The 13,430-nt window shown below is 36.7% G+C and overlaps 2 protein-coding genes across 51 annotated transcripts in view; one reads left to right on the forward strand and one right to left on the reverse strand.

The window, feature by feature from the left end:
- Positions 1 to 13,430, reverse strand: part of znf827 (zinc finger protein 827) — a 789,732-nt gene that overhangs the window by 189,074 nt on the left and 587,228 nt on the right. The gene's annotated exons all lie outside the window — the stretch shown is intronic.
- gab1 (GRB2-associated binding protein 1) overlaps positions 1 to 13,430 on the forward strand; it is a 108,584-nt gene that overhangs the window by 60,156 nt on the left and 34,998 nt on the right. For all 50 annotated transcript variants that reach the window (XR_015475658.1, XR_015941903.1, XR_015475659.1 and 47 more), the window contains 1 exon segment: positions 4,725 to 5,022. Coding sequence is in view for 47 of the 50 variants with exons in the window: in XM_087235424.1 (XP_087091550.1) it covers positions 4,725 to 5,022 (298 nt within the window). In the remaining 3 variants the exon portion in view is untranslated.

The raw sequence follows: 13,430 nt of genomic DNA on the forward strand, positions 1-13,430 counted from the left end.
CATTTTCTTTTTGGCTTAGCCCCTTTATTAATCAGGGGTCCTCACAGCAAAATGAACCGCCAACTTATCCAGCATATGTTTTAGGCAGTGGATGCCCTTCTAGCTGCAACCCATCACTGAGAATCTTTATATTGTTTGTTTGGATTATTTATTTATGTTTATTTAAGTGTTCACAGAAAGATTATTTGGCGAAACAACAACATGAAATGCTTGAATTATGTTTTAATTTTTATAATTTTAATGAAATTTGAAATAATATATATGAAGATGCAAAAACCTCCAAATGCCATCTGAAATTTTCTCATAAAATGAACATTTCTCTCAGCCTCCTATGTTTATGTTCAGTTATTTCACATTAAAGGCAATGGAAAGAACTTATTCGTCACTATAAAAGCAAAATTTCAGAGCCTACACACAAGAGTCTAAGAAAAGAAAATATCAAGCTGCATTTAGATGTTTTTGCATCTAAACTCTTCATTGATTAAAATGATTTTAGATTTAAACAAAAAACAAGCATAATGCCCTTAAATAGTTTTTCCTGTGCCTCTAAATTTTTACCCTCTCATATTGTTGGCAAAACTCATCAGCATTTTTCTTGTTTGACTTTTGAATGTTTACTGTTGACTGAAGCCTCTCTGGAAAACCTTGTGTTCCCTCTGTGTCGCTGTATTCACGTAAGATGATCTGTGTGACAGGTTAGTCGAGGCTCTCCTGCCAGTAAACATACACGCGCATACACACACACACATACACGCGCATACACACACACACACACACACACACAAACACACACACACACACACACACACACTATCTGTGTAATATGAGCTGTGAGTGCTTTGTTTTGAAGTGGCAGGCAGAATCTAAGAGGCCTCTATGTTGGTTTAACCATAGCAGAGAAGCAAAGCTAATGCTGTTAATTGTAGCACAGTCAGACTCTTTCTGACGTGTTTTTTATATTTTATTATCTAACCTTCCATTTCCTTTGACGCATTCCCAGACATTTTTAACCAAATTCATTTATGTTGCGTACAATCTACACATTTTTTAATCAGCTCATGCTTTCTATGGGAATCAAACCCACAACTTTGCTTTGCTAGCAACTTTAAGTTCATTTAAGCTAAAAGTATCTTGAAAATACATGGCAAGAATATTCAAGTGAAGAGGAGCATTCCAAACTTACTATACTGCATGCATGATGCTTGATTGGGAAATTTAGGTCACATACAATTAGGTCCATCCCACTGATCAGTTGTTGAGTGTCATGTTGTGTGTGTGTGTGTTTGGTTTGGCATGGAGGGTCTGTTGCCGTGTGGTGGGGTGATATCCAAAGGGCCAGAGCTTGGCTCTCTAACAAAGAGAACCCTGTGGATGGAAAAACAGCTGAGAGGGGTGAGAGGGGGTAAAGTACAGCGTTGTTAATCCCCTCCAAACCTGATGGTAAAAAATAAACAACAACACAGATTGAGCATTCCTGGCAGTCTGGCGGTTTAATGACAGAAGCCTATGATCTTTTCCTCAGGGTTAATTTCCTAATCTCATTTAAGACACTGGCTAATGGCAAAGTGTAAAGGCAAATTATTTTTTTTTTTCTGTAGTTGGATGTTTTCTGTGGGCAGATTAGCTGTATTAGGTCTTTATATTGCAAATTGTTCTAGGGCTATGTACAAACTAATGAACAACTATTAACCAATTACTCACCCAATATAGTGGTGCACAAATACTTAACTAGTTAAATCACAATTCAGCATCTGTAGACTGATTGTTTTAAGATATGACAGTGATCAAACATACTTCAATACTGAATTTTGGCATTTTAATATATTTTTATTTAGCTTTTCATTGTATTTTTTTTAAAGCTTACCTATTTTCAGTTTCTCTATAATGGAATTTGAGTGAAAGTACTTGACATTATTTCAGTCAAGTTACATTTTGTTTCATAATGAATAAATAATATTCATAAGTCACTATATGTTTATTTGTTTGTTTAATTTTTTTGTTTTTCTAAAATTATTTGTTTCTCTTTATGAATTAACTAAATTAAGTCACCAACTTAACATTGTCTTTATAGTAGCGTATTAGCATGAAAACTGATATTGTTTTCATATTTAACTGCAAGTTTTGTTTTTAAAGAGCCCCTTGTTTTGTTGGTCTCCAACAACAGGCTGATATGCATGCAAAGTCCAAAAACACTTTCATTGTCTTTTAATATGCATTTATTTTTACCTGATTATTCCAACGTATTCCATATGATTTGTTCAGCAATTCATTTGTCCCCAAACTCCTTAGCGCAATGCTTATCTGGGCTGATTGGTTCAGTGACCCAGTATGTTGGGATTGGTCTACTGCATTCAGCACTAGACGGAGAAAAACGCCCACCATGGCTCATCAACATTGTTTAAGTAGTCAGAATGCATGCAAAGTATATGTCTTAACCCAATGAAGGAGTGCATTAAAGCAATGCTGTTGAACACCAGCATATTGCTCTATTCTTAACCATAAGTAAAAACAGTGACACACATTCAGTATTAATCCACCCAATAGCAAAAGCTGAATTATTTTAAAACTTGACCACCGCACATGTTTAGGAACTGCTGACGGTGGCTATAGCAATAACAAACCGCAAAGGATTGCAAGCTCACAAACACATTTAAATCAGTAAAGCGGCACACGTCACATTTTCAACATGGCTTTAGAAGGAATATATGAATTTAAAGAGTTAACCAGATACAGTACAAGCCACGTGGAGTGATTACAAGTAACAAAACACAATTAAATATGTATTTTGCAAGCTAGAGTAAACAAGGAGGCAACCATTTTAATCGCACTTACACTTGTGGACTGGAAGAAGAAACTAATCCATAAACTGTGTACTGATAAACTTCCGGTCAAGCTTTGACAAAGTTCCATACATCAGTAGTCATTTCTGATACTTCCTTTATCAAATGGCTGACAGATCTCCTGTTGCAGGGTAGATTATTGCATTAATCACCAGATCGTTCACTCATCTTCAGTCATGATCAGTACCACACACACCCGCACTCTGCTTGCGTTTGAAGAGAAAGGCTCGTTCATGTTTTACTGGATCTAGCACTTCATATTTGGTATTGTTCCGTGTCGACGTCGATACGAACAGACAAAAAATCATTTAAATGACTCTGAGTCAAATCTTTTTATTAAAAAAAACTTGTCACCTTGGAATTATAAGGTTTTATCTGCTTTCTGAATGATTTTGAGATATTGAGCTTCAAAGTTTTTGCATTCCATAGCAAACAGTATGTGTGTAACATTTGTTTTTTTTTTTAAATAAAAAGTCTTAAAATGTGAACAACTTATAATAAAAACATCCCATAATGTAAATAAGTTGTCATTTAATAAGAATATGTCAATAACTCAATTTTGACAAAAATGTCAGATAAAACTTTTTAATTCCAAGGTGACGAGCTGTATTTTTAAATAAGGTGCACTTTCAGATTTAAACTTCAGCTGGATGTTTTTATTCACTTAGTGCTGTGTTGCACACTGCATGGAAGGTATTTTTCAAAAACCCATATAATAGGGGCTCTTTAAATAAATAATGTTTCCTTTATGATCAATGGAGCTGTCAGAACCAACGCCAGATGTACCAATGAACAGGACAAAAGAAAATATATAGACAGGCATGTGTGAATAGCTTTTTTTTGAGTGATACTTTTCCTTTTCACACATTGTTTTCTCACCATATTTTACATACCCATCTGATAGATGTTTAAATGTAGGCTAGTTTTCAAAGAGATAAAGTGCCACCCTCCAACCTTTTTTCTCAATCCGTGACATTTTGAACTCTGCTTTTTATTCAAAACTTGCATTTGCATGTCCCCTTCATTTAAAATGGCAAAAAAACATGCATATTCAAGCTGTAATTGTCAGTTCCATCTTTTAGTGTGAGTGCATTCCAGGCTTTTGGGTGGTGTTAGTTTAAAGTGCATCTGCACAGAATTTACCCAGTATCTCCAGACAGTTTTGAGTGGATTTCTGCCAGTGTAAGCCGGTCAGATCCCATGGTGTCCTATACATGCGGCTGGATCAACAGGATCTGGTGTCACTTAAGACTTGCAATGGCTTTTATAGGACTGAAATATCCCACAATGCCTTTCCTGCAGTTTGTTGGTGTTAATTGTGTATGCTTTTTATGTAATAATATTGCATAGCAGCATGCTTATTCTAGAGAGACCAGCCTGATGAACTGTTTGTTGACTCAAACTTTGGTCTAAACTCCTTTTAACAGACCTATTTGTTACATTTGTTATGTAAGTCTTGCATTGTTTTAATTTACTTACTTTTTTGTCTTCTGTTACCTCAGTAATTTTCCTCAGGGTCTTTGTCATTTCCTAGGGTGTGAAGCACATCAGTATTTGACCATTACAGTTTAACAAAAAAAGTGTGAATGGTTGTCATGATTTTGTACTAAAAAGTTTAGTCCTAAGTTTAGCTTGTGGCATATTTTCTTTTACTAAGCACTCACACAGTAGTTTTCCTGAAGAAATATTGTGCATATTTGTTAGTGACATTGTTGTGGCTTAAAACTTCACTAACTTTGTGTGTTGACTGAATTGGCTTGTCTCAGTGGTACATATCAGTCAAGAGAATAATGAAATAATGGCCTTCTCCATAGTCATGTGGACCTATAAATGCGTGATTTGTACATACAACATGAGCCGAATTGTTGTTGTTTCTGTTTTCAGGCATGGAAGAAGCGATGGTTTGTTCTGCGCAGTGGGAGGCTGTCTGGAGACCCAGACGTGCTGGAGTATTACAAGAATGACCATGCCAAGAAGCCCATCCGCGTTATCGATCTGAACCTGTGCGAGCAGGTGGACGCCGGTCTTTCCTTCAACAAGAAGGACCTGGAGCACAGCTTCATCTTTGACATCAAGACTATCGACAGGATCTTTTACCTGGTGGCAGAAACTGAAGAAGATATGAACAAGTGGGTGCGCAACATCTGTGAAATCTGTGGCTTCAACCCCACCGATACAGAAGGTAAATCATGCCACTTGTCAGAGAACAAAAATGTTGGGAATGACCGGTTACTTTTTTACCGTAGAGATTAAATCCTTTAAAAAAAATAGTTTTAAACAATTAACCTTTTTTGCACTTCACTTTGTATGTGACGTATCTTTTCTAGATAAAATATATGCAGTCAAAATGATTAGCTCTCCTTTAAAATTCAATTATTTTTTATGTGATGTTTAACAAGGCAAAGACATTGTCACAGTATTTCCTATTTTTATTTTATTTCTGGAGAAAGTTTTATTTTATTTTATTTTGTTATTTTAGTTTAGTTCAGTGGTTCTCAATTCCCATTCCTGGGTTAAAACAATTTAAGGTCAATACTATTAGCCCTCTTGAAAAATATATATTGAATACATATTTTTAGCTACAGAACAAACCACTTTTATCAAATGACTTGCCTAGTAAACCTAATTAACTTAGTTAACCTTAAATTGCACTTAAAGCTCAATACTACTGTTTTGCGAAAAACTAGAATAAAAAACTTGTTCTATTATCATTGCTCAGACAATATAAGTTATTGGAAATTAGCTATTAAAACTATTACAGTATGTTTAAAAATGTGTTAAAAATATCTTCTTTCTATTAAACAGCACTTAAGAAATATATATTTTTTTGTGTGTGTATAATTGAAAATGTGTGCGTCATGGATTCTTACAGTCCCAATAGACTTAATGGTCATTCACTGTATTGAAAATTCAAGATCGAAATGCCTAAAGTGTCTCCTTGAGATTGACTCATTGTGGCACCTTGGGGTCTCTATCAGTTCAGCCATATTGATCTCAGATGCTGGCGGCTCACTGTGGCCTTCTTTAGAAGTGATGCAAAGCTTGTAATTACTATTTTGGTAAATGATGCTTAAGTTAGTTAGTAGAAGTGTGAACCTACACTGGTTCGGTTACGATTATTATGCCATTGATTTGGTTCCATTCGATATGTCGGTGCATTGACTATGCTTTCCATACACAATTTGATATTTTACTTCACTGCACAAGAAAAATGCATTCAAATTTTTATATTTGTATATTATTTATAATACAATTTTGCCCTTTAATAAAAACAGTCTGAACTGTACCTTTAAAAAGTAGATGCACAGAACAACATGAGCATTTATAGCAAATAAATAAATTTGTAAATGTCTCGCTTGCTTTAAGAGCCCTGTCAAACTAATTCTTACACCCCTTATTTTTGGTCACGTGCTCAACAGAAAGGGCTGTGATTGACTCTAATGCTCTGGTGCTGTTCACCAATGAGTGACACTGATAAAGGGCAGCGGCGATCACAGCTGATCCATAATAGACGCAGTGGAGAAAACTCGCTCTGCAGATACGCTCATGTCTGTATCCAGAAGTATTGCTGTAACAGCTGAGAGGAGAGGAAAAGTCATGCCTGCAGTTTAATTGGGCCACAGAGAGAGAGAGAGAGAGAGAGAAATAGTTTACTTTTATTTTCTTAATCGCGATAAAACAGGAGCTTCTGCTGTAACTTTAGTGTCAGTGAAAGGATGTCCAGCAAACACATACAGTACGCAGTGAATTGTGAGTTTCTGTGTTTTTAAATAACTGGAGCATTTTAATTACCCCCAATCGCCTCCCTCACTATAGTAAGCTACTGCGACATATGAGTACATATGAGATAAATGGTATCACTATGTAATCAGTTATGATCTATTGCTGAACTGATACAAAATTGTCTATATCTGCATCACGGTGCATCGAATAAACAATTAATTTTGACAGCCCTATTAGTTTGTACTGAGAAAGCTTTTAGAGTGTACTTACACTAGGCTATCCGAACCGTGCCCGGGTGTGTTTGACCCACATCTCCCAGTCTGTTTGACTGTGTAAGTGCCCCGAATCGCGCCCAGGTGTGGTCCAGTTGGCCCACCTTGGGCTGGGTAAAAGAGGTGTGCCAGAGATTGGGCTTTGGGAATTTTATTGTGAGTGCAAAGTGTGTCTGAGGATGAAACTGAAGACACAATGTCACTTTTAAGGGTCTGTTTCATAGTAATTTATTAATCATTCTTTTCAGCGCAAACTGTCATAGTTATTAAACATACAAACTTCCTCGCTGCTTGTCAGCTGAAACCTTCCTAATACGTGTAGCATGATGACTTTCATGAAAGTTTATGAGTGTCAAAATTGGTGGATTTGTTCAGCAAAAGATTTAACTGTGTCACTGCATCCAAAACGACTTCAAATAATAAAAAACAGATTCTCATCCTAACTGAACGTCGCATCATTGATGATGGAAGCTTGCTCAGGCTCGAAAGATAAATACAATGTGAGTGCAGGCTAAGGGCAGGGGGGATACAACCATGCAATGGACCCTAGCTAAGCCCTGCCATCCTTAGTTACTATCGCTATGCTTGTCAAGCTTTCATGCCTGGCACGGCTTTTTCAATGCGTGTGCGCCAGTGTCAGAAATTGCCAGGGATATAATGTAATTTTTGGCAAACAGGTAAGATATCCTAGAAAGCCAGACAAAAAAAGGACTATAGTGTGCATTACAGGGGTATATTCACAACATAATAGGCAACCGATTTGAGAATAATTCTATCAAAATTGAAGCTAGCTTAGCCTAGCTGCCTTATACGCTAACCATTCAACAGCTTAGCTCATGCTCAGCAGAAGAGGTGACATTTAAAAATAATCTAACAATAACAAATGATACCGTGGTTTCTCTTTTTTTTAGCCAAAAGGCCTGATAGATTAATTGTTGTGCAATGAAATATAGCGTTACTAAACGACAAGGAAACACGCATGACAGTGCTTTTACATAGTTCATTCATAGAAAGAAAAGGTAAACTGATGGATTTGTGCCGAATATTAGCATCATTGACCCATAACAATGCACTGTAAGTTACCTATTACTGTCAGTGTGTTTGTGTGATCGCAAGTGCTCAGTTTCTGATCATATCTCGGTTTTTTTCTGTTGATTTGTACATTCAAATATTTGTAGCTTGAAACAGATGGAAATATGAAGTTCAGTAAAGTTAGAAATAGATTTGTTTTTTTCCGAATCAATAACTCATGTCATTATGACCTATTCGCTATTAGTATGACTAACATTACTAATGTTATGGCGAAGGCTTAAATGGAGCATTACTCACAATATCAAGTGAAAAAAGGAATAAGACAGCTTTAAAACATAACCACCTTTGTGTTTTTGTAGGAAACACAGTTTAGATCTGTTTAGGGTAAGGTGTGTGAGTTATTGCTGTCGGTCTACCACTGAATGTGTCAGGAATATAAAAAAAAAACTTAGCGCCACTCACACAGCTTGATCCATGCTGGCATTTCACCTCTTGGGTTTTAGGTTTTGAAAAGGGAAAAAATTCCAACATCCCATCCAAACTTTTAGGATACCGGTTATCAGATATGCACAATCCATATGCACTCGCTCGAAAGTTTGACAGAGCCCCTGCATGTAGCTACAGTTGCTAAGCCACGATTGGTGGGTGGCGGTTTTTGGGTGTGGCTTAGCGAAGGGTCAATTGTAACCCCTACGGACCTACATCACCCAACCTGCTTTGAGCTGGGATTGAACCAATGACCTTCCGCATGGGAGTCGGTTACTCTAACAAGGAGGCTAAAGACCATGGCCTCTAGCATCTGTCGCTAGAGCAACTTTAGAGGTCAGAGGAGTGAGGTTTACCTGCACAGCACTTACTAGCTATCCTCACTCATCCCCCAAACCTAACTCCCATCCGGATCACGGCACCAAAGTAACCCCCGCCAGTCCTACACCTCTCAACCCGCTCCGAGCTGGGATCAAACCAGCAACCTTGCGCATGGGAGTTGGCTGCTCTAACAAGGAGGCTAAAGACCATGGCCTCTAGCGTGTGCCAATAGAGCAGCTTTAGAAGTCAGAGGAGTGAGGTTTACCTGCACAGCACTTACTAGCTGGGCTCAGTTACACTCACCCCCCTAAACCTCACTCTTATCTGGGTCACAGCTCCAACAATACAAAATGAAAAAAAAAATAAAAATCACTAATGTCCCCAGAATGTGCATGTGACATTTCAACTTAAAATACCCCATAAAGTGTATCAGCTAAAACGCTCAGTTTTTTTGTTTGTTACTTTAAATTAAATGACTTTTGAGAAGGGGGTGGAGCTTAAAGTTCCCATGCTCCGGCAAACTGGCAAAATCAAAACAGGACAATCTCATGCTGTGAAAATGTCAGAAGATCTTCACTAGTGGTGTTCAGTCATATATGTTGGAACTGGACAGTGAAGCGCCGACTGTGTAAGAAGTAACAACACAAGTGCACACCAGGAAGTTTCTGAATGGTTTATCGGCGAAGCTTACTTCAACTAATCGAGTAGCATGTATCATCGTAATAATCATTAGCTCACTGTAGGTGCTTGTGTGAGAACTGATGTTAAATATATACTGATCCAGATAATATATGATTCATGGAAGTAGAAAAGGAATGTTATAGTTTACTTATGGGCTGTCTCTATGCTAATGGGGGAGAGATAGTCTCTAATAGGTGGGACTTTTTCCCTCTGATGACATGTCAATAAAAAAAAATCTGAAATTATTTTGGCAGAGGCTGTTTATTATTTATTTAGATTATTTTCATAGTTTCTCCACTACAGATTTGCTGTTTATAAACACTGCAGCCCAACAATTGTGATTATAAAGTTTATAAAAGCGATTTTTGCCTAATAGGTCCCCTTTAAAGTATGGGGCAGAAGATGCTGAGACTTATTTTAGTTTGTTGATGCATTTCCAACTGAAACAGAATATTGAGTAGGGGGAGGGGCTTTCTTTTTGAGGCTCATTTCCTCATCGCAAACTAGCTGTAAGAGGGGTGTGGTTAAGAATAGTTTGGTTGAAGCTGTCAAACTGATGTCAACAGAAAAGGACCAGCACTCCAAATGCAACAGCAAATAGTCTTTGATTAAAAATTATTCAAACAAACAATTTAGTTTCAGTGGATTAACTTGCATGGCTTAGTTGTTTACCTAAAGAATAACAGCGTGTGTTAGGAAAAATAAACTTTGTAAATTAAGATTTCACATGGAAGTCTTTATCTAAAATCTATTCCTACTACTGCACCTTAATTAAAATCTCCGAAGCTTTAACTGATACCTGCTTTAAGGATAAACATTTATCCAATATGGAATTGCTCACATTCATTTGTAACCTCATACATTTAGAAAAAACAACATTAAGATAGAAGATGTGTTCTATAGACGATAGAACAGTAAGACAGAAGCTGTGTGCATTCAGCCGCACACGCATTTGACAGGAGGGCAAGGCGATGTAAACTGAGCTTGTGAGATAGTGGGTGTTATGCTTGAAAACTTTTTAATCGTATGAGGGTGAAACCTTGCATTGTGGTCATCGTTCAGACATCGCCTTGTCGACTTTTAAACCTAGACTATGATTGCTTGACTTTCATTCCCTTCAACACGGGTCAAAAAATGTGCTTGCTGCTGCAGTTAAATTAAGGCATAGTGTGTGAATATTGATTTGGTCAGGCGTCTGTTGCTTGGTAACGTTTTGTAAGCATTCAGTCGTGTAACTGAGTATTCATGACCTACTTCTTAAATTGACAGCTGATTAGTTAAAAAGTTAAGCCTCCTGGAATATCAGGTGGTATAATATTCATGATGCTCTGCAGTAATTTTCCAAACCCTACTATTAAGTAAAGCAACGTTGCATATCATCTAACCTATATTTAATCTTACTGTTATTCAATATTTATAGCAATTCTGTTGTGAATGCTAATTTTATACATTTGTAGTTAAGTATCACTGGGCAAACTTATAGGAGTTTACAGTAAACTCTAATGAATCAAACCAAATTTGTAGTTCTGCTTTCTCAAGTTATAATGAATAACTCTTGGTGACACCGGTGTTCAAAAAGTGAACTGCGCCCTTTCATCCACGACACATTGTTGATGCCTTGGCTTTTTTGGATAATAGGTTACTCAAAATGTCCATGTAAATAGGCAAAACGCAACTTTTTGGAAACAATGATAAAAAAAAAAATCAAAGGGGGCTAATAATTCTGACTTCAACTGTTGAGACACATAAGTGTTTGTCATTATTAGCCACCAACATTAAACTGGGTACTGAGAATGCAAATGTGCAGGGGGGATTTTCCGATGCTCGGATGATTCAGCAGCAAGCCTGACAAACAAGAGTGGGGAGGGGAGGAAGAATGAGCGATGGAGGAATATGGGGAAAAAAAAGTGAAGAGACCAAAAGAGACAAAGTGGCCCTGACAGCCTTGAGCTGCCTGCACTTAGACAGAGTCAAATGCAACCCAGTGAGTGAGTGGGTGTGTGCGTGTGGGTGTCGATGTGTGTGCACACAAGTGATGTGTTTGCGTGCGTTTTACTGAATAACTGAAAGCAGAGTTTGAAGAGAGACTTGTACAAAAGCACGTGCAACCACCCCGCTAGTCGCACTCCACTGACCTTGAGAGTAGGCTGTTCAAAGAGAGATGGAAATAAAAATAAAAAGTCAGAGATAAAGAACAGCTCTTTTTAAAGAACCTAGACAAAAGGCTTTACAAGCTATCCTAAATGGCACATAAAAACTGAGACTTCGTCATGGATTAGTGGCACTTTCATTAGCATCTTGTGTTCAGGGTTTCTCTCGGCTCTGTTCTGCACTTTCACACGGCCTGTGTAGGATGGCGGCCTTAACCTTGATCAATCCCTCTACACAAACAAGTATTTAATGCTCTCTCAAAGTAATGTGGACATCTCTGCTCTCCATTTAAAACTCATTTTCAACACATCGGAATATTTGAATGCGTTTATTGTGAAGTGTGGCCATCAAATCAAATGAGGGATTTTAATTTGTGAAATGCAAGTATTTCTCAAACCACAGAAAATTGCATATTTAAAAGATTTCTTTCAGTTTGTAGGCGTAAATTAGATTTTTGTTTTGAAAATGTAATATTAATATTAATTATTTTTTCCCCCAGATTGAACATCACTTCAAAAAACACCTTATAAAGATTAAGCTTTTTAATTAATGTCATATAAATCTTAACTGACTATCACAAGGTCCATCTTTGCATATTTTTCAGTAGTATTTCAATTTGAATTTATTAAATGCGATAGTTCCTTGAGGTGAACCATCTCATTTTCGAGGGGGTCCCTAAGAGTTACATAATTTAAACAGAGTACATCATGTCATAACCAACATACATCCTAACAAAACAAACAAACAAACAAACAAACAAACAAGCAAACAAACAAGCAGCACACTTCACCTGAAACACTTCCCACAGTCTAAAGCCTAAGCACACAAAAACATATAATCTATTTGAAATACAAATAAATAGTAAGTCTTTAAATTGGAACCAATATTAATAACATTTACAAGTTGTTAACATTTAAAAGATAGATTAATCCTGAAAAAAGCTAAAGGTCATAAATGATTATGAAGAAGAAGGAAGATTGTTTCAGTCAAAAGGAGCTTTGCGTTCAAAGGACCTACAGCAGAGGTCTCAAACTCAAATTGTCAGGGGGCCATTTCAGTGACTGAGGATTGTTTTAACATTCAAGCACAAGAAAAAAATTGGAAACCTGACATAACTTTATACATCTTTGGACAACAGACATGTTTATATTTTAAGCATTACCTGTCACCAGTGATAATGCAAATCAGCATGTTTATCATGTCACACATCAGCTGCTTAAATATATATGTGGTTGTTGGGTGTATAGCTGTGCATTCATTCTTTCACAGAGTATATGCAGTCAAAGCTCTAGCTTTTTGTTTCTTGTTGTGCATGTTAAGGGGGTACTTTAAATTGCTATGAAAATACAACAAATAATAGGCATAATAATTATTATTCTGTCCCAACCAATTGTATTGTCCCAATAGCATAAGAACAGCAGAAAGCAGTTTGAGTAAGTTAAGTGACTTTACTGGCAATTGTTCTTCTCAGTATCTTTCTTTTTTTGTAAAAGGGGGAAGGTATGTACATATTCACATTTACTTTAACATATTCAATTCAACTAGCAGCACAGTTTTAATAATGTACATGATTTGTATGCAAATCTTAATAAGCATATGAGGAAAATCTATTAAATGTGAACATTTGAATCGAAAATGAGCAAAATCATCATATTTGTTACACCACCAACATAATGTAAGCCATGAAGAAGCATTTGCACAATAAAATACATGTGGTATAAAACTGCTAATAATCAAACAACCCTTGAATATTTACAAAAATAGAGCTCTAGTAAAAATAGAGCAAGGACATATATTTTAACGTTTAAATCAGCCACAGAATTAAAATGCATGTGTGTTAATTTCGACTGGACTGTACACTGAGAGAAAATAAAGGTAAAACTAATCTGAATGCAGTACTTTAAATGTCTTTTAGGTGGCGGGT

The sequence above is a fragment of the Danio rerio genome, chromosome 1 (genome assembly GCF_052040795.2).
Source record: "Danio rerio strain M-AB ecotype USA chromosome 1, GRCz13ab, whole genome shotgun sequence".
Taxonomy (NCBI): Eukaryota; Metazoa; Chordata; class Actinopteri; order Cypriniformes; family Danionidae; genus Danio; species Danio rerio.